Raw genomic sequence first — 21,313 nt, 5'->3', positions numbered from 1 at the left:
TTTTCTAGATGCTCACAGTTGCTGTTGTTGTTCATTTGTTAAGTCGTGTCCGACTCTTCGTGACCCCATGGACCATAGCATGCCAGGCCTTCCTGTCCTCCGCTCTCTCCTGGAGAGTGCTCAAGTTCATATTCATTGCATCGGTGATGCTATCTAGCCATCTCATCCTCTGCCGTCCCCTTCTCCTTTTGCCTTCAATCTTTCCCAGCATCAGGGTCTTTTCCAGGGAGTTTTCTCTCTGCATTAGGTGGCCAAAATATTTGAGCTTCAGCTTCAGTATCTGTCCTTCCAATGAGCACTCAGGGTTGATTTCCTTTAGGATGGACTGATTTGACCTCCTTGCAGTCCAGGGGACTCGTAAGAGTCTTCTCCAGCACCACAGTTTGAAAGCATCCATTATTCGGCGTTTTGACTTCCTTATAGTCCAGCTCTCACAGAACATATGTTACTACTGGGAAAACCATAGCTTTGATTATACGACAGACTACTTAATTGTCTGTTTGAGAATTTCCAGTGTTCCAACAACATTCCAGTGTTGATGTCAGGCTGATCAGTCTGTAGTTTCCTGGATCTACCTTTTTTTCCTTTTTGAAGGTGGGGACAACATTTGCACATCTCCAGTCTTCTGGCACCCCATCTGCGGTAGGCCGCACCTCTCCAATCAACCTGTCAACATTCTCAGGTTGCAATGAATGAAACTAAATCAACAAAGAGTGGCAAGTAGATTTCTGGGACCATCCAGTATTTATACTTAATCCAAGATGGCGTCTTAAGACAAAATAGATGTTGTTCGGATATTGCGTGCAAAGTGTTGCTTTAAGAAACAGGACGGTTTATGCTGAGGACGGTTTACTATGATCACCCTGGGGATCTTCATGAAGCTGAGTTCCCAACACTCAAGATCCGCTGGTTGACTCTGCATGGATACAGCAGTAATTGGGGGAAAAGTAATCTTTTTTTGCCACCATCACCACCACCCAACAGGCTTTAAAATGAGCTCGAACCTGCATTTGCTGAGAATCCGCTTGCATTTTTCTCCACTTACATTCTAGCCATTACCCCTGATGCTTCATCACCCTATGCTCCCTTGGTATACCAGGGGGACAGCCAAGCTCTAATCAGTGCAGGGAAAATAGAACCCTTACAAGTTTTACTGAAATCCCTTAAACTCCCCGCTCCTTCCCAATTCCTACGGACATTTTGCCTAAAGAGGACGTTTGAGTTTTACCTTTAGAAAGTTAGACATTTCAGTGCCAGCTCACGAGACATTGCTCCACGTTGAATCCACCGCTTTATCTGGCTCTTCTGCATCAAGACAAAATGCAGGTGCGCACCTAGAAACAGGCCACTTCAGTAGCTCTGAATGCTTCTCTAGAACCTGTATCATTACTCTTTTGTAGTCAACAGTGGTGATGATTACAGCATGAAATATACTACTCAGCCACTGTGCAAAAATCTAACTTGATGGATGCATGCATGGTAGCCATTTATTTATTTGCAACATTACCGTTCCAACCATTTACAAACAAGCAAACCACAGGGTGGCTTATAAGAATAACACAGACACAGACAGAGACACGCACGCACAGCAGTAAATTGCAGCTAAAGTAACAGCAGGTGGTTGGGGTTTTTTAGAAGAAAAATAATAATCTGATCGCATATAGAAATGCTATAGCCACTTTCCACTGAATTCCCATCACTTGAGCAACTGCAGAAATCATCACACATTAAATGTGAGTGATTCCACCTTGTAACATTAGTGATGGAGCCAAAAACCTCACTGTGGTTTGTGGGGTGGGGTGGGTTCCTAAAAACTGTTCTCTGTGCCTCAACTCATTTAGCTTTTATCCAGCCTCCCCTCTTTAAAAGAGTAAATGCATGAGTAGCTTCAGGGGCTTTATATCATTCCATTGGTCTACTCTTGCAGACTCTAGAAGGGCTTTGAAGCCCTGTGAAACGAAATAGGTCAGGTATGTGGCTCTGGTTATGGATACTATATTTACTTTTTTAAAACTCTGTCATGCAGCTGAGCACTATACATAGCCACCTTCACTCAAGGCAAAAGGCTTCAGCGCATGGAGCGCTCTTCCTTTCCAAAAATGCCTAGGAGTTTAATTAAACTTCTAGTATAAACCAGTTGGCGGGAGACACCACCTTATCAGCGTGTTGACTGCTTGCAATTCCAAGTAAGTGATTGTCTTTATTACTGAACTTCTGCCGGATGTCAAATGATTTCCTCCGAAGCTTTGCTTTTTGCCTTTCTTCTTTCAGTAAGAAATATAGCAAGATCCCGTCCTTCTTTTTTTCTTGCATCAGTGAAAGTGATTTGACCCTTGCATCCATTTTAACCTGTAGCAGTACTGGCCACAAATATGTTCATAATATATAATAGGCAGTAAGGAAATTAACTTAACATGATTTTAGCATAAGGTTGTGTCATACTCCTGAATCTTAATTTTGCAAGACAAAAAAAATTTTGCTTTGTGTGGATTCAGTTGAAAACCCTGAGTTTCCAAAGCAGATAATTGCTTTTGTGGAGTTTTGTAAACCTCCATGTGCATTGATAGATGAATAAATAACATTTTATGAGAATTCAGACATTGGCTTGGGATACCTAATGTGTTACCAGTTCTCTTACTTGCTTGCCTTTATTTGATGTAAAAGAACATACATGTTTTTGTGGCAAACATGATGAATGTCCTCTGCCACCTCAGTTTGTTCTCCTTTCTGCCAGGTGAAAATGGGTGTCCTGGCTGTACTAATTCTCCCACTGCTCGTGGTTGGAATCAGTGGGATTGTATATATTTATCGGACAGTTGTTCAGCTGATGTCAAAATCTGCTGTGCGGAGCAAAGTTGTTGTGATCACTGATGCTCTCTCCGGTGTGGGCAAGGGTAAGTAGGTGCAGCAAATGAATAATATCCTATAGTGTGACCACACGAACATGGACACCAACACACAAGTTCTAGAAATTTGAATAGCTGTGGCTAGGGTATGCCACTTGGAATCACATCTTCTGGCATGTGAAACACACAGAATCCTAAGAATCTTAGCATTCATTAAAGGGAAACAGAGAATTTCTAGACCTCATGATAAATGAAAACATGGAAATGTGAGGGTTATAAACACTCAGAAACCAAACATTCTGATTGGGAGCCAGGGCTTTAGCACTATGGGGAACTATGGGGAAACAGTGTGTGTGTGTGTGTGTGTGTGTGTGTGTGTAGATGCATCCTCTCAGTGGTATTATTAAAATCACAGAACCATAGAGTTGGAAGGGATCTTGGAGACCATCTAGTCCAACCCCCTGCTCACAATGCAGCTAATTGGTGGCTGGGGAATGCTGGGAGTTGTAGTACCTTTTTCTGTCTAAACATGCATAGGATTGTGACCTTAGTTACTCAGTTTAGTCCTATCTACCTGTATCTATATTCTTTCCTGTTCTTTCCTACATCATACAGTTTGTGTTCTGTTGCTTCAGCTCAAATATTCCCCTCCAGTGGCCAATCTATTCTTTCTCCTCCATTGCATCCTGAAACAAATTCAAAATTCTGCAGAAATCAAAATGTTGCAATGAAATAAGTTAGGAAAGCTACAGACAGTGAATAGTTTTGTTTTTGAAGTTCTGTTAACACATGTGGCAAGGAGTGGGGAAAATGTATGTCCACAAGTTATATGTGCATACATGTAAATGAGTCTACCTTGCCTATCTGATTCTGTAACATAGACGGGGTCTTTCTCATTGCAAAAATGTATGGATTAATTGTTAGTGCTGACTTTTAGAATCCCCCTTTAGAGAAAATATGCATGTCTTATGCACAACTGAATGAGCAATAAAAGCTGTGTTCTATTTCTTGGGAAAACCACGTCCACATGCAACATTCTGATACTACAATATGGTCTGGGAGGCATGACACTCAGGTGGATTTATAATTAGTTAAAAAGCTGCCTCACCAAACAGTACATCTTAGATGAAATAAATGGATCTATTTATAGCAGGATGGCTATGCTGTAGTGGTGAGATCTAATTGCACATACAGTAACTATCAGATGGCAGCAAGGTGGTATAAATAGACTATTTCTGTAATCCATAAATTATGCACCAGTGCTGAGCTTTAGTCTGGGACTAATAAACTGGCATGCAAAAGGTTATCTTGAAATGAAATTGTTTGCAGGCCTTGAGGTGAAGGCCTTGTGGAGATTCAGTGGAGATTTGGTTAATGGATGGTTTCATAGATGCAGAGAGTATCAGGGGAATGGAAAGTGATCCACCTCAGCAGCATGGCATTATCTGGTATGTTTGCTGCTCTGTTCCCTGCCAGGGGGTGGAAACAGGAGATGTCAACTGAGAAATCACCATGGCTCATATGCACCATTTGGCAGATGCAGTTGGGGAAGTGTATGAAGATATGGAGCAAAATGAGATTACCTGGCTTCCATCCCCATGATACTGGGCTTGCACATCTCTGCATTTACTGGAGCTGTACCTGGATTAAGAGTGGAGGATGTAGCGAATCTTCAGGTGGGGGGGGAGGGGGGAGAGAAAATGCAGACAAAGGATGATAATAACATTGTGAGAAATTAATGCTAGGCTGACTACACACACACACACACACACACATGGCACCTGCAAGAAAATGTTGCAATGTATCCTTAATGCCTAAAATTAATTGGAGACACCATATTACAGTGGTTCCAGTCCTTCCTCTCCGGCAGGTACCAGAGGGTAGCACCGGGAGAGGAGGTTTCGGACCCGTGGCTGCTTACGTGTGGGGTACCACAGGATTCCATCCTCTCCCTGATGCTATTTAACATCTATATGAAGCCGCTGAGGGCTATCATCAGGAGGTTTGGGGTACAGTGTCATCAATATGCGGATGACATGTAGCTCTACCTCTCGTTCAAATCTTCACCAAGGTTGGCCGTAGAATCCCTGTCCAAGTGTCTGGAGATGGTGAGTGACTGTATGGGGAGGAATAAGCTGAACCCGAACCCTGACAAGACTGAGGTACTTTTGGTGGGAGACAAGAATAGGTTGGGGGATGTTGACCTGGCGTTGAATGGGGTATGGCTACCCTTGAAAGACTAGGTCTGCAGCCTGGGGGTCATTTTGGACTCCCAGCTGTCCATGGAGGCTCAGGTGTCAGCTGTGAGCCGGACAGCACTGTACCAACTCCATCTGATATGGCGGCTGCGCCCCTACCTTCCCCACCATCTGCTCCCATCGGTAGTACATGCCCTGGTCTCCTCTCGTCTAGACTAATGTAATGCGCTCTATATGGGGTTACCTTTGAAGACGGTTCGGAAGCTGCTGCTGGAACAGAATGCGGCGTCTCACCTGATTAAAGGCAGCTGCCAGTGAGATCACATCACTCCAGTGCTGAAGGAGTTGCACTGGTTACCAGTTGTTTTCTGGGTGTTGTTTTTGACCTTTAAAACCCTATATGGTTCCGGCCCAACCTATCTTAAGGAGCGCCTCCAGCAGCACCAGACAGGCCGCTTAACAAGATCAGCCTCAGATGGCCTTCTCTCTGTCCCATCAGCCCAGACAGCTAGACTGGTGAGGAGGAGGGAGAGGGCTTTCTCTGTGGTGGCCCCCACTCTGTGGAACTCCCTCCCTAGGGAACTCCGCCATGCCCCCTCTTTAATGAGCTTCCACCATGCATTAAAAACCTGGTTGTTCAGGCAGGCATTTGGGGTGGGTTAGGGTATTTTTAGAAATATGATGTTTTTAATGTAGAATTTTATTGTTTTAAACTGTTTTTATTATTGTACATCGCTCAGAGTGGCTGGGTGACCAGCCAGATGGGTGATTAATAAATTTAATAAATAAATAAAGTGCTCCTGTTCAGGGTTCCATTCATGTCTTCAGAATACTCTATTCCATTCCCCCCAACCCCTGGTTTCTTGGTTTTCCTTTCCAAGTGTCAATTCAATATTCTGGGGCTACTGATAGGGATGGGGGAGAAATATGTTTGGTACGCATTTTAATGAGAACTTATCTAATTTCGCTCTTTCAAACCAAAACGCATACCAAAACTCAGTTATGCTTCAAAATGTGCACTTCTCCAAATTTTGCAATGGAGTATGCCAATCAAAAAATGCATACAAAAACACCTATAACAGGGGAATGCACACCAAAATGCCGTATCATTCAAAATATTATTCGAAATGCATTATTTTGGGGAAATTGTTTGCAAAATATGTGTATATTAGGCAAAATTCCATACAAAAATGCATGTATTAGGAGAAAAGGGGACAAAATGCTTTCACATTTTCATGCAAACTTCTTTTTAAATCTCAGTGTTTGGGATGAACTAAATTTAGGATAGGAAAAATGAGAAATTGAGAGAAACCAGAATTGACAGATTTGTCTATCATTAACTACTGAGCATGCTCAGTCCTCTTTTTTGTGAAAGTTGCCTCTTAGGTTTTGTTTTCTGTACTCCTCTGAGTATGTTGATACTCCCCTTTTGTTTCTCAGTAGCCTTATTTTGTCTACAAAGCCATCAGCACTCACCACTTGAATTTACTATTAGAAGGGTGTGTGTGTGTGCGTGTGTGTGTGCGTGCGTGTGTGTGTGTGTGTAGAAACTGTTCCTTTGTAATTAATTCTTCTTTTTCTAATTATTGAGTTGAAAAAGACCTATTGAAATGGCAGGATTACTTAGAGTAGGGGTGGGGAACATTTTTTTCTGCTGAGGGCCTCATTCCCTGAGAGGGTAATCTGTCAGGGTCGCATGCTGGTGGTGAGTAAGGTCAAAGTCAGCAGTAGGTGTGGCCAGAGCCAACGCAAACTCTTTATCTCTTCTTCTATTAAGGTCATCACCACCTCCTCCTCCCTCCCAGTCACTCACTCACACACCCATCCATTCTCATACATGCACCTCGAGGACCTTGAAGCAGCAGCTCCCAAACTTTTCTCCCCTCCTGCATTTCTCAATGTGAAGGTGAAGGGTGGAACTTCGGGAGCTGCCACTGCAAGGCACTCGCTGTGCCTTGAGGTGGGTGTTCCCCATGGAGCATGCACCCCACCTCATCTCCATGCTGGCCAGGGAGGAAGAGAAGCCTCTTTCTCTGCACCCATCATGGATGCCAAGTGAGCTGCCAGAGCAGAGGCCGAGCAAAAGTGATCTGTTCCTGCTCTGGCATCCTGCTGCATTTCCATGCTTGGAGGGGAGAATGATGTTTCTCTTCCTCCCCACTGTACAGCAGTGCTGGAGCAGGGGAAGATTTTGCTCTGGCTTCTTTGGCTGTCCTTTGGCAGCTTGCTTGGCCTCTGTGCTGAACGGGGAGGAAGAGACTTCAGGTGCTTCTAGATGAGGCTTTTATCATGCAGTCCCCTTCTGCGTTCACAGAAATTGATGGGGGAGTGGGGCTCAAGATGACATCATCTTCCACTTTGATCCCATTAAGAAGGAAAAGATGGAATAGCTGCAAAATATATTTTTGATTGGTAACCCTCCATCTGGAAGCATCCTTCCCTTCCTCCCCCCCCCCCCCGCATAGAAACACAGGGAGAATTGTGAAGATGCAGAGGAGGGAATGGGGCCAAGGAGGGGAGACCATAATGTGGGTGGGAAAGCGCTGTGGGCCAGATCTGACCTGGAGGCCAGCAGTTCCCTACTCTGACCTGGAGTACATTCTGACCTAGAGCTACGTTATACCAATAAATTCTCTTTCAGTTGCCCCTTTAAATTCTGGACGATGTATTCCATTTCCCAACCATTCTTACAGTTTGGTAATGTTCTTAACATCCAACCTAAATCTTCTTTGTTGCTGCTTGAACCTATTGCTTCTTGTCCAAAAGTGGGAAGGAATGGGAAGGAAGGGTCTTTAAAACCCCACCTAGACTGGCATATAAGAGGCACACAGGCGTGCCCAACTAGTTGAAGCAATGTTTATAATATTATCCAAAAGCCAGTTATATTTTAATTAGTGCCACAAAAATCTATGGGTCTAAATGGTGTAATCCACCAACAATTAATTCTGGGATAGTTTCATTTAAATTAATGGAACTTTTCTGAAGTAACTGGTTTCGGATTGTGGCCTAACACCCTGATTCTACATATATGTGTGTACGTTTGCATCACTGTCACTACAGTAGCATCCCAGGTAAGGCAGTTTGGTCTTCCTTACTCCTATATGGTGCTCAAGGTAATGCCAATGTACCTGATTCCATGATAGCGGAAAGGTATTTTCGATGGTACATAGGTGAGTTACCTCTAGTGACAATTCATTCTGCGCCATGCTTCCAATGTGTCAATTTCTATTTTGCATAACAGCTTTGCTTATCTCCATCACTGCTATTTATAATGGAAGATCTGCTTGTTAACACATCATGATTTTCTCCCAGCCAGCACAGCATCCCTCCCAACTGGTGCGACTGCATTGGCTTGCCAGTTCTTGCACCCTGTATGACACACAGCATCTCATGGAATCAGTTTGTGAGCAAACGTAGGTGCCGCTCTGCTTATCTATGCAGTTTATGGGTTCTTGTAACCAGAGTATATGGTGCATTTTCTTAGCTATCTGAAGATTCAGTATTTCCAATATAACCAATGGTGTGTGTGTGTGTGTGTGTGTGTGTGTGTGTATGAGTATGACTGTTGGGGTGGGTGGGAAGACTGATTTCCCCATTTGTTTCAAATCAAGGATACAAGTGCATTGCTTTCCTCATTAATCCTCATTAATCCCTTGGTTTCTCTTCCAGAATGCTCACGAGTATTTCACGCAGGCGGAGCCAGGCTAGTGCTATGTGGCAAACATGTGGACAAATTAGAAGCTCTTTACGATGCTTTAAGTAGCGTGGCTGACCCGACTGCAGTAAGTACGCTGTACTACATACCTTAACGATCTGTGTAAAGATAACAAGATCTTTCTGCATGAAAAAGACAGGCAGTTGATACAGAATAGGCATGCACATACCTTTTTGTCACTTGTTGTTGTTCAGTCATTAAGTCGTGTCCGACTCTTCGTGACCCCATGGACCATAGCACGCCAGGCCTTCCTGTCCTCCGCTCTCTCCCGGAGTGTGCTCAAGTCCATATCCATTGCATCGGTGATGCTATCTAGCCATCTCATACCTCTGCCGTCCCCTTCTCCTTTTGCCTTCAATCTTTCCCAGCATCAGGGTCTTTTCCAGGGAATTTTCTCTCTGCATTAGGTGGCCAAAATATTGGAGCTTCAGCTTCACTATCTGTCCTTCCAATGAGCACTCAAGGTTGATTTCCTTGAGGATGGACTGATTTGACCTCCTTGCAGTCCAGGGGACTACGTCTAAACTAAAATGTTCTGTCTCATAAATTTACTATGCAGGGCCACACCTGCCATTAGGCACCATGAGGCGATCCTTAAGGGGGTGGGGTGGAGGCTGAGGAGGCAGTGACAGCCTCCCCAGCTGTTCCTCCTGAGCCCCCTCCTCCAGCTGTTCTCATCACCTCTTCAGCTAGAGCCTGGAGGTGTTGATGCATGCTTGTTGTTAGCCTGGGCTGTCTGTCTGTCTTGCCTAGTCGCCTTTCCCAACATGTCACAGACTGCACTATTGGGAAAGGCCCCTGGCCGAGTGAACAAACAGACAGACTGCCCTCCCAGGCCATGCACACTCCAGCAGACATCGTACATGTGCATGCATTGCTCTTCTCACATGACTCACGGTGGCCCCACTGCTGCTGCATTGGAGATTTGTTTGAGCAGGCAGCAAGCAGGCACCAGGGAGGGTGGTGAATGAGTGGCGGTGGTGTAGTGGAGCCAGGGCTCGCAGGGCGGCAGCACCAGCACCTTTTTATCAGCAGGGACACTGGCATCACCTGCCATCCCCCTCAGAATTCCCTGTTCCCTCTGAGCAGTAGCTGTGAGGGAAATGCATTTTCCTCAGAACAATATATTATGTTGTAATGCAAAGTATTTGGGGGTGGTCTGGTCTTGAAGGGGCAATTAAGACTCATTAGCTTTACCAAAGATCTGCTCCTGGTGGAGATGAAAACTGCTAGAACTGGTTTGTTGATACAGATCAACACAGCTGCCTGCATTTTTGGCCTCCCCTTGCAGGCTGTCATGATGAGCACCTGCACTTCAAAATGTACCATTACGCTATTGGCAGTGAGTTGATGCAGGACAGAGCTGTGTGCACCACTCATCCTGCCCTGCACCCCCCAAGCTAGCCTGCTGCCTTCAGGTGTGGTGGAAGATGCTGTCCCATCCACAGTTTTGAAGTAAGATTCAATTGCCGGTCCAGTCAGTTTCTGTCTGCAAAATGGTGTGTGTGTGCGCGCACTTGCACACGCCATCCTGTCCTTCACATCAGGCAGCAAAATGTCTCCTCCTCCCCATTATTTACATTATTGTTAACACATATCATATACATAAAAACATTATCTCCTAACAGTATAAACTGTGGCAGCAAAATGTCTTTGTTATTATGGGTAAGAAATTCACGAACTGTCTCAGTTTGGGACAATAAATGCAAATACTGTTAAGAAACAGATTGCTGAAGAAATGGACCACATATTGTAAGACGGAGATTCAGAAAAATGTAGGTGTGGGTATCACTAAATTTTAAAATAACTGCAAGATCTCTTTCTCTCTCTCTCTCTCTCTGTGTCACACACACACACACACACACACACACACGTACATGTGTGTGGGCAATCCACAATAACATGCATTACAATATTTTCGGCACCAGGTCAAGACATACTCATTTATCCAGGCATTTTAAATTACTTTTATTGCCTCTGTCTACAGTTTTATAGTTTTGTTGTCTCTACGTTTTATGTTACATGAAGGATGATGATATGTTGTTTTTATTAAATTGCATTTTTATTATTGTACGCCATCCTGAAATCCATTAAGATGAAGGGTAGTCTAGAAATGTTTTTAATGAATGGATGAATAAATACATGACTGAGTGAATTATACTGCTTTCTTTAAAGGGTGAGTTCACATAATGTATATTTTGTCCATGTAAGTATCTATGGGTATGATCTCAGATGGATATGCAAAGTGACAACTGGGCAATCTTGGATACAGTCAGCAGCAGTAGCCACAATGCCTGGGAACATTGTATGTATGTATGTATTATATTTTATATCCACCCAATAACCAACAGTGCCACTTTTATCAAAGGAATTGCTGCTAATTCCTTGGCTCATACTGTAGTGTTCATATGAGTGAATTCCTGGGTTTGTACTGTGTTAATCTCATCTAGTAAACTCTAGTTCTTGTACTGTGCACAAGGATGACCAGTTGGATGTTATGTGTTCCTTTGTGTTCCATGCATTGAGCTACTGTCTAACACTTATTATTTTTATTAATATTTATATACCACTTACCATATTTAAAAAATATCATTTATGGAAGTGTAACATCTTGCCCTTCAAAAAAAAGTGGAAACAGCTCTGTCTTACAAATATGGCATACTGCAGTAACAAAATATTGCTTCTTTTATAGACATTTACACCGAAGCTTGTCCTTCTAGATCTCTCTGACATAAACTGCATCCAAGATGCAGCTAAAGAAATCCTGGATTGCTATGGATGTGTGGATATACTCATCAACAATGCTAGCATGAAAGTGAAGGGGCCAGTGCAGAATATCTCACTGGAACTTGACAAAAAGATTATGGATACCAACTATTTTGGGCCTATAACTCTCACCAAAGGTATTTGGAACAGCTTCCTTAAGATCCTTTTGTTTCTCCTTAAAGATGGGGCATTGGATGGGACACACTTTTGCTACATTTTCCCCATTGGAGTAGCTGGTTAATACAGATTAGGCACATCCATACTACTAGCTTGTATCAGTTTTAAGTTATTTAACTGTCATGGCTTTTCCCAAAGAATCCTGGGAATTGTAGCTTGATGATAGTTACTGAGTCATCAAATTTTTTCTAATTATCCGTAGCCTCCTCACAGTACTACAGTTCCCAAGACTCCCTGATGAGAGGGAATAATATCCATGGTGCAATATGTCCTTACTGTGTAATGACTACTAGTATTTGGTGTGATTCGACCAAAGGTAAGCACTTTTAAGCCCCACTGGTATGCATGTGCTTATCACACATTGATATTGATGGGAATTAAAAGTGCTTCATATTAGCTGGACTCATTCCACTTTACTAAAGCTATTTACTTAATGTCAGTAGCAAGCTAGGCACTGTACAGATATGAAGATAACAAAAGCTTATGACCTCCAGAAGATGAATAATATAAAGTTGTATTTGAACCAGCCTTTCCCCTAGGATATGTCCCAAGAAAAGCTGATGCTGTTCACACTGCACCTTGGTCAGTATCAGTGACTATTAATGCTAGACGTTTGTATCCAATTATACAAAATAGTCATTGTAATTCTTGTTACTACTACTACTGTAGCCACTACTATTAACTACACTATGAGGACATTACAATCTACAATTCGACAGAGGGATAAACAGGTAAAGAACATGTAATTGCTTCATTTACACACACACACTTTGTTGCAGTGGGGGGTTATGCTAGAGACTTCCTGGAAAAGGTGGGTTTTGAGGAGAGCTTGGTTAGTGAATGGGAATTCTGGAGAACCGGCAGGAACATTTCCCTTTTCATTCGCTACTACTGAAGACTGTTGATTTTCCTAGTACCATATCAGTGGCATGATTAACTTGCTGGAAATCACCTAGCTTCTGTTCAGGGGGTGGGTGGGCAATCCTTCTCTGGAGGTATTTAAGCAAAGACTGGATAGTCATCTGCTCTGCAAGGGATGCTCTAGTTGCAAGAATCCTGACGAGTTGACCTCCAAGGACCCTTCCAACTCTAACATTCTATGATTATGATTCTGGCTATACTTCACTGCAATCCCTTGTCACAAAGTTACTTTTAGCATACTGCTCCTTTTTCGATCCTTCTCTGACTGCGACATACCACAGTTGTTTATGTGCTATGAACTAATCTCGTAGGAGAATCCTGAGTGTGGAGTGAGGCTGTTTAGTTGGTAGTCCAGGGGCTCAATCTAACCTACTGGGATTCCTCATTAATTTTCAGCTAATGGCTTACACCTTTGTGCCCTTCTAGTGAGGTCCTGGAGGGATCTGGCAATCCAGCTGGAGAAAGACTCCAGATGCCACAGATACATGTGATGTACAGATTTTGGTGCAAAGATTATCCATCTGTTTTTGTAGGAAAGTGTCTTAGATATGTGGCACTTGGTTTTGTCAGGGGGAAAAAACAGTAACTGAATGGCCTGGTTCACACCTCACAATAATCCAGAAGTAAAAAAATAATAATCTTGGCTATCTTGAACAAGCCCACTCACTCCTACTGCAAGTGGGAGTGGCTAAACAACCCACCAACTTTCCATTCATGGTTTGGTTAGTGTTATGTGTGAATCAGGGGCCCTGGTTAGTCTTTCACCCAACAACCAGAGAAGTAACCCAAAATTTGTTACTGAGTTCTTCCTCTGCTTTGTTAGAGAAGAGACAAGCCAAAGTTCCTAGTTCACAAATGATGCTAACAAATCCACGGACAGAAGATCCATGGGTTGCTCAGTTGCTCCTGCTTGCAGGGAGAGCAGTCACGATCTCTTTCATGATAGCCAGTGTGCGAAGCGAGTTGGAATGTAAGCTCATGCACAACAGTGGGAAACTGTGGACAATGAGTCCCCTCCCAAATCCTCCTAATGCTAAATTTCAGATCGCAACATACATGCATGCCCCCATACTGCTCAGAAATGTGCTTCCCAATCCAGTGGTCTTAACCCAAGTTCAGATCATAACATGCATTCATGGGTGCTTCCACTTGGAACTTTTATTGTGCAAACATCCTGTCTCATTCATGGAATTTTACATGGCATCCAGATGACATCTTCTATTTGTAATCCTCTGGTGTTTTCCTACCACTTCTTCTATCTTTTTTTCTTACCAAAGAAAAAAATGTAATGGAGGGAAAGACAGAACAGCTGTACAATTACTTTTGATTGGTATTGCTAGGAGCCCTCTTCCTGGCAGCACCCTATGTTCACTAGTGATATTTATAATTCTTAGAGATCTGCTTCCTCAAGGAGAACATGAAGTGGCTTCAAGGCGATGGACACATACATGTGTGCTTGCACATCTAGTTGCTGCTTTTAAAAAACATTTTCAAAACCTGAAGATGACTTACAAAGAGATTGGGAACTATTGCGAGGATATCTGCAGCCACATGCAGGAAGCCGGAAACGTTATGGGAAAAAGAAGAGCATGTGCTTTGCATGGCGAAGGTCTGAGGTTCACTCAGAGAAGACAATACTGGGCTAGATGGATAAAGAATATGACCTGTTTTAAGCTTCCTATATTTGACCTTAATCTGATCTAGCAAGGCAATTTTTGTTTTCTTATGCAATCCTTGTTCCTTCATTCCACCTCTCATCTAGTTTATCTAGTACAGCCTTCCCCAACCTGGTACTCTCCAGATGTTTGGACTACAACTCCCAGCATTCCCAACCATTGGCCATTCTAGCTGGGGTTGATGGCCACTGAAGTCCAAAATATCTGAAGGACATTAGGTTGGGGGACATTGTTCAAGAACAGGGCCCCCCAACATTTTGGGGACAATGGGCACAGTTGGCATTTTGAGAGCATGTCATGGGTGCCCCCACAAAATGGCTGCCATGGTGGATGTGACTAGTTACAAAACACCCATTTCCCAGAAGGCAAATTGGTAAAGCCAAAAGAAAATTAAATTGCCCAAGAACCTAAGTACAAGGCAGAGGTGGGGTCTGAGTTCCAAAACACAAAACCACTCTTTTGAACCCACAGTTTTCTGCTCCAACACCCATTTCATAGAAGGCAAACTGATGAGGCTCAGAAAGAAGTGGCTTGGCTGAGAAACTGAGTCCAAGGCAGAGGTGGGATTTGAGTCCCAAATGCCAAGTCACATATTTGTCCCCACAACCACAACAAAATAACCATTTCCAGAGTCTAGAATGTAAAACCTCTGGGCAAGGACAAAATCATATCTGTTTTGGTACAGAATACAATTTAAAAAGTAGACATAGTGGTAGTACCAGTGGATTACTTACACATCATGTTGTTGCATTAGATAACTTTTGAGTTTTTTCAATCATATAGTTCATATATCCTGATTCTTATTGATCGATGAAGGCTCAAATATTTCATAGGCAATGCAAAGAAATGGCGGAGATTAAGTTTAAATAAGAAACACCTCTCTGGTTATAGAATGAATCTAACAATTCATTTCCTGCCATCTTTCTCCCCCAGCTCTTATTCCCAACATGATCTCCAGGAGAACTGGACAAGTTGTGCTAGTCAACAACATCCAGGGGAAATTAGGAGTACCTTTTCGTGCAGCCTGTAAGTTTAAGGATCTAACTGACCATTAATTGCATGGGCTGTTAAACACGGTGCTAGTGGGCTTCACAAAAGCCAGTGAATCATTAAACCAAAGAGCTTCAGGCTCATTGAGGAAAAGCCAGTGTCAGCTGTGCCACATGCCACACCATAGTCAGTGATGTAGTGGAGCCAGGGCTCAGACGGACGCAGCGCTGGCACTTAAAAAAAAATTATTATTAGCAAGGATGCCGACATCATCTGCCCTCCCCACCACCTCAGAATTCCCTGTTCTCTCTGCAATCTCCCCAGTGGGGGAAATGAATTTTCCCAGAAATAATATATTGCTTCTACTTGTCTTGCCAAGTATTTTGGCTTGGCTTGATCTTGAATGGGCAATAAAGATCCATTATCTTTACAAAAGACCTGCTGGTGGAGAAGAAACTGCTAGAACTGATTTGTTGATCTGGATCAACAACACAGCTTCCTGCATTTGTGTACTTTCCTTGGGCAACATGGTTATTGGGACTGTCAGGATGAGCTCCTGCACTTCAAAATTTAGCACTTACACCACTGACCATAATTCCTCCATATTTATCAGAAGTCATAATTGACCTGAGGACCCCGGGTGTTTCCTTCAGGCCAGAATGGCGTGGATGAATCATTTCAGTCAACATTCAAATTATCTTCTTTTCATTCCTGGCAGAGTTGCAAGATCAATGTTATTGTTGTTGTTGTTTTGAAGTCTCCCCATGAAAATGGATGCCTGTATGATAGGCTGCTCGGTAGGTTAGCTGTTCTAAAGTGAGGGACATCCACTTTATTCTTTGGTGCTGAAATGAGCTCCAATAATGGACAGATTAAAAGAAGCGACTTCGAGGGATGCTCTATTTTTCTGTGTATTTGAGCTCAGATAGCACTGAGCTCAAATATTAGAAGAGCTGAGAGGGGAATGTGTTAATAACTACATATAGTTTGTTTATATTGCTTTTTCATTATATAAAACTATCTCTCTTTTGCTCCTAGATGCTGCTTCAAAACATGCAGCCCTGGGGTTCTTTGATTGCTTGAGGGCAGAACTGCAGGAATTTGGTGTTTGTGTCAGTACTGTGACTCCCAGTTTCATACGCTCATACCATTTTCAACCACAGCCTAGCAACTGGGAAGCCTCCATGTGGAAATGTAAGATTCACACAACAAATTATAGTGGGGATGGAGGGGCTCATAGCTCCATGGTAGAGCACCTGCTTTGCATGCAGAAGGTCGCAGGTTCAATCCTCAGCATCTCCAGGTAGGGCTGGAAAAACTGAAACCCTGGAGAGCCGCTGCCAGTCAGTGTTGACATTACTGGGCTAGACGGACCAATGGTCTGGTCTAACTCAGTATGAGGCAGCTTCCTATGAGCTGGGATGAGGTCAGCAGAGGAAAAAAACTGAACAGGCCAGTGAAGTTGGGAAGCTGAAAGGAGATGCAATGACAGAGTGAGGAGGCTGCGCACATGGGAAGTGAGTGAATTGCATACCAGTAGAAACTGTTTTTTTTTAAAGACAAATTTGTGGAAGATAAGAATATCTATGCCTGAAAACAAAGATGATTGGGGCATACATCATCTTGCTGACAAAAATTGAAAACACTTTTAGAAGCAGGACGAGTCTGAGAAGCAGCAAAACACTCTGTTAGGATCTTGGGCTGTTACACATATCCTCTAAAGCATCCAGAATCAACAAGCTTTGGTGTGGCAGAGGCATGAGTGAGAGTTTATAGTCTGAATCTAAGAAAACATGTCCATGCCCGCTCACCAGAAATTCATTTTTTGGTTGTGTACAGACTTTTCAGAAACCTGGGTGTGGGATTGTCCATCTATTGTCGTCCACAGGAGGACACTCATTCATTTCTTCTGTCTTGCCGTGGTGGGTTTGGGCAAACCAGTTGAAGAAGTACCTGGAAAATCAGATACTGCTCACTCCTAGCAGTACGAACAGCACTTCTGTAATGGATATATGTGCGCTGTCATAGGAACCTACTGGATATTTGTGACATCACTGTGATTAATGCACATCCCTTCTCACATGGCCACTAATACCATAAAAAGAAAGAAAATGCTGTCTCCAGTGTTGGATTTGGGATCGTGGAAGGCCCCTCCACTGGATTTTGGGGACTCACCTCTCCCTCACCACAGCTCACCCCATTCAGCAGGGTCTCCTGACTCTCTGCACAGCATTTTCAGAGGGTTAGAGGAAAGGAAGAGCCAAGAGAAGGGACAAGGAAGTCCACTTTCACCAGTGCAGTTGAGCTCGTTTAAACGCAGATTTAAACTGCTCACTGCGTTCCCTCCTGCCATGATGCTGGAGCAGTTTTTAAAGTATGCAAAGTGCTATGTGTTTTACATCTCCTTTTTATCATGTTGTCCTTTAGAAAGTGCAAAAATTGTGCAAGGCTACCCATTCCTGTTCAGCAATGCCTCACCACTGCTGGAAGGTTTTCATTTTTATTTTATGTTTAAATCCATGTTCTTTTGGGTCATATGTGTGCTCCTAATCTCCAGCACACCCTGCTATGTTTTTTCTTCTGTTCTTTTCAAAATTCCTTGTAAAACTGATTACACCACAAACTGCTTTTGATCCATGTTTGGTTTCACGCTGTGTTATAAATGCGAAGACAGAATGACACACACCAATAGTGGGAGGACATGCTTTAATGCTTTCCTCTCTGTCTGATTTTCAGTCTTTTGCAGAAAACTGGCTAACGGTGTCCACCCAGTGGAGGTAGCAGAAGAAATTCTCCGAACAGTGAGCAGGAAGAAACAGGAGGTGTTCATAGCAAATCCCATTGCAAAGGCAGCAGTTTATATTCGCACTTTCTTTCCAGAGTTGTTTTTTGCTGTTGTTGCTGCTGGAGTGAAAGAAAAACAGAAAATAGATGATGACAAATGATTGTACCCAGCTCATCTGCCTTGGCAATAGGGTTTCCAGAAGCCCTCGGTTTTATGGGCTGATCTATCGGGGAGCTAAAACCAGGGATGCTAGGGGAACGCCATACAACTCCAAATAAAACTATGAAACATTTCTTATCTGAGGATTTGGAGGCAGTGGAGTTGGGAATGTTATGTCTTTTCAAATACCATTAAAGGTGCACTCCTGGGCTATGGAACCAAAATCCCCAGGGTGCCTTGTGAGCCATCAGAAATGTCTGTGGCACTGCTTGGTCTCCTGGGAACTGCAGTTGCAAAGGAGTTCATAGAAGGCATAACCTGTCTGAAGAGGCTATGCGTGGTGTGTCGGCTTTTGTGGTCTTAGCAGTTGTGGGAGCAGGGAGACCTAAATAAACACAGACAGAGAAAATGGGGAGGTTCAGACACCAAGGAGAATCTGAGAAATTGTTGGAGGGTGAAGAGGAGATGGAGTGTGTGGGGTAAGTATATGGTGCTAGTTTGATAACAGAGCATCGAGGTTTTAGAAAGCAGGCTACATTTGGTGTAGAGGAAATTCTTAAAGGAAGTGGAAGACAGGTGGTTTGGCAACATTTGCTATTTTGGTTGTTTATTGCAAGTATTCCCCCCACCCCCCAAGTTCAAGTCCCCAGGATTATTTTGAGAGTCTCTAGTAGGGTATGATTTTTATAACATTTTGGTATAAAGACTTAAGCAAGTATGTGGAAGCAGGGGAGTATTCAATTGTTTTCAAAATGTAGAAATTGGTATATACAATATCTCTCCAGATGTTAGGACAACCTCATATTTTTTGAAGCCCAAATAACAGTCCAGTTTGATTATCTGATGACTGTTGCAACAGATAATATTACTTGGTAGGCACAATGCAGGAGTACGGAGATCAGAGGTGTCACAGACAACTGAAGACTGCTACAGCCAGGGTCACCCAAGCACGATCCATTGCTCAGATTATGGAAGAAAGAGAAGGCACCCTAAATGAAATCCATAGGCTGCAACTGGTTTTTTTGTAAAAAAAATAAATAAATCTAGGTGGTGCCCATGATTTCAGAGGTCTGGTCCATGATGGCTTGGAATAAGGCCTTCAGTATTGTATTACCTACTCCATGGAACGCCCTACCACTACAAATTAGACAGGCACCAACCCTTCTGGGTTTTCAGCCCCTACTGAAAACATACTTTTCCTAACAAGCATTCTCAAGAAGGTAATCCTGCCTTCTGTATACAGTAATATTATACAATATCTTGATTATGACCTTATACTGTATTGTTTTGCATATTGCTTAGAAATTCTTGTTAATGGAAGCGCTTCATAAATATCAGCAAATAAATAAATAAAATCAAGTAAATGGGTCTAGTTCCCCACTGTAATTTGAACACTGTCACAATCTCTGTACAATCTCTATGAATGGGCAGAGCAAAGCTGAAGTGTTAAGCAAAAAAAAAAGAGTCACTTTTTAAGGGGCTGTGATGCACTTTAAAATATGGGACTCCTGTCAAGCTGAGAATATCAGTCAAGGGAAGGATTGTACCAATGCCAACTCAGGGGTCAGATGTCTATCTGTTGTTGCATCACCTTCAGAATACATTGGGCTCCATCTTGGTCCTGGCCATGGCCTTGGCTACACTTAAAAAACAACAACTCTTGGCCGCCTTTCAGGGCAGGAGCCCTCCAAAGGCTGCATACAACAATAAAACACACAATAAAATCAGATATGGTAGTAAGTACAGTAAAAACAGCAACAGCAGCAAACATTCTAAAGAACAGCCACACCAACATAGCAAATAGGTAGTTGCGCTAGCAATGTCCGCACAGTGGGAAAAAGATTTTCCATACCCTTGCTCCATATGCATTGTTTGTAGCAGGAGTATGAGGGGTATGGAATTGTTGTTGTCACAGACATGCTTCACGTACTGTGTGAGGGAAATGGGGGTGAGTGCCTGCTAGGTTTGCGTTTGCTGCAGAACTTTCAGATTTTGGTTCCCAAATAGTGCACTTTATGGAGGTGTTCTTGTCCCCGACTCCTTCCCTGTTCCAGGGAAGGGACAGGTCACAAGCCCTCAAAATCTTCCCTGACTCCACTGCCTCTTCCTTTACCCTTTAAGTTTGTCAGCTTAAATTTGTAGCTGACGTTGCTCCCATCCAAAATAGAATCCTCCACCTTTGAGAATACATTCACAGGCTTACCCACTGCCATTAGGCAAAACTATGAGGAAAAGAAAGCCACACACACAATGATAAATATCTGAAAATGATATACAAATTATGTTCCCCATATTTCTAGATGTCAGATCCAGCAGCCTTGGCTTGAAGAGACTTAAATAAAGCCTTTGTTTCAGCTATGAATTTTAATGTATTTTCTATCTTCTATGTAAGGTCAAGGATGGTGGAGAGAGGGTCTATGTGCATCTCTATGTCACACCACCTACTGTCAAGAGTAATGGACACGTTTTGCCTCCTCTGGAATGTGTCCCAAATGTGTCTCTTATTTTACTTCCCCTCTCCCCATAGAAGTCAATGGCAGCCATTCATTTATATTTGAAAAAGGAAAGGCGTATACTCATTGACACAGTTTGGGTGAGGGCTGTAACTGCCCCTGTCCCAGTGATGTCATTTTCCTGGGGGTAGCAGAATCTGGAAGGAAGTCTTTCTAACTGTTCACTTTGCCCATAGAGTGTAATAAAGACCACTGTGAATTCAGCCCACTCTTATCTGAATAGCTTGATCTGGGATCTGTTTCTTCAGCTATGTTAAGGTGTTCTGATTACGATTAAGTGAATAACTAACGTATTAGGAGGGAGAGCAAGGACAAACATGCTGGCACTGACCTCCTCTGTTGCTACCCCCTTTGCCCTCCATGTGTTGAGACCAAATTTCTGCAGCAGGGAGCATTTTGTATCTGTGTAGTCTTCCTGCAAGATGGAGAACCCTGGAAAACTGGGTTCTGAACACAAATACAGTGATGGAATTGGAACAGAGCCTTGCTCTCACTCCTCCTGTCAGCTGTATAATCAGGACGGAATGTCTGGATAGAGCTTTGGTCACAGTAGAATGTTACAAAGAG

The 21,313-nt window shown here is 43.1% G+C and overlaps 1 protein-coding gene across 1 annotated transcript; it reads left to right on the top strand.

The window, feature by feature from the left end:
• The first annotated feature begins 2,740 nt into the window (after nucleotides 1-2,740).
• DHRS7C (dehydrogenase/reductase 7C) lies at nucleotides 2,741-18,234 on the top strand. The gene is made up of 6 exons (XM_084838284.1): nucleotides 2,741-2,894; nucleotides 8,714-8,826; nucleotides 11,452-11,662; nucleotides 15,233-15,325; nucleotides 16,328-16,483; nucleotides 18,026-18,234. The coding sequence occupies exons 1-6, from the start codon at nucleotides 2,741-2,743 to the stop codon at nucleotides 18,232-18,234; spliced, it is 936 nt and encodes a 311-aa protein (XP_084694410.1).
• The last annotated feature ends 3,079 nt before the right edge of the window (nucleotides 18,235-21,313 follow it).

Source organism: Heloderma suspectum, chromosome 2 (assembly GCF_057233095.1).
Source record: "Heloderma suspectum isolate Gila_16-S chromosome 2, 16-S_ref, whole genome shotgun sequence".
Classification (NCBI taxonomy): Eukaryota; Metazoa; Chordata; class Lepidosauria; order Squamata; family Helodermatidae; genus Heloderma; species Heloderma suspectum.
This window is presented reverse-complemented; position numbering and strand designations above follow the sequence as displayed.

Bases quoted from the DNA above. Each gene is read 5' to 3' on its own strand.
- DHRS7C (XM_084838284.1), top strand. From the start codon at position 2,741: ATGGGTGTCCTGGCTGTACTAATTCTCCCACTGCTCGTGGTTGGAATC. The intron at 11,663-15,232 runs GTATTTGGAACA...TTTCTCCCCCAG, and splicing joins GCCTATAACTCTCACCAAAG to CTCTTATTCCCAACATGATC. The intron at 15,326-16,327 runs GTAAGTTTAAGG...TTTTGCTCCTAG, and splicing joins AGTACCTTTTCGTGCAGCCT to ATGCTGCTTCAAAACATGCA.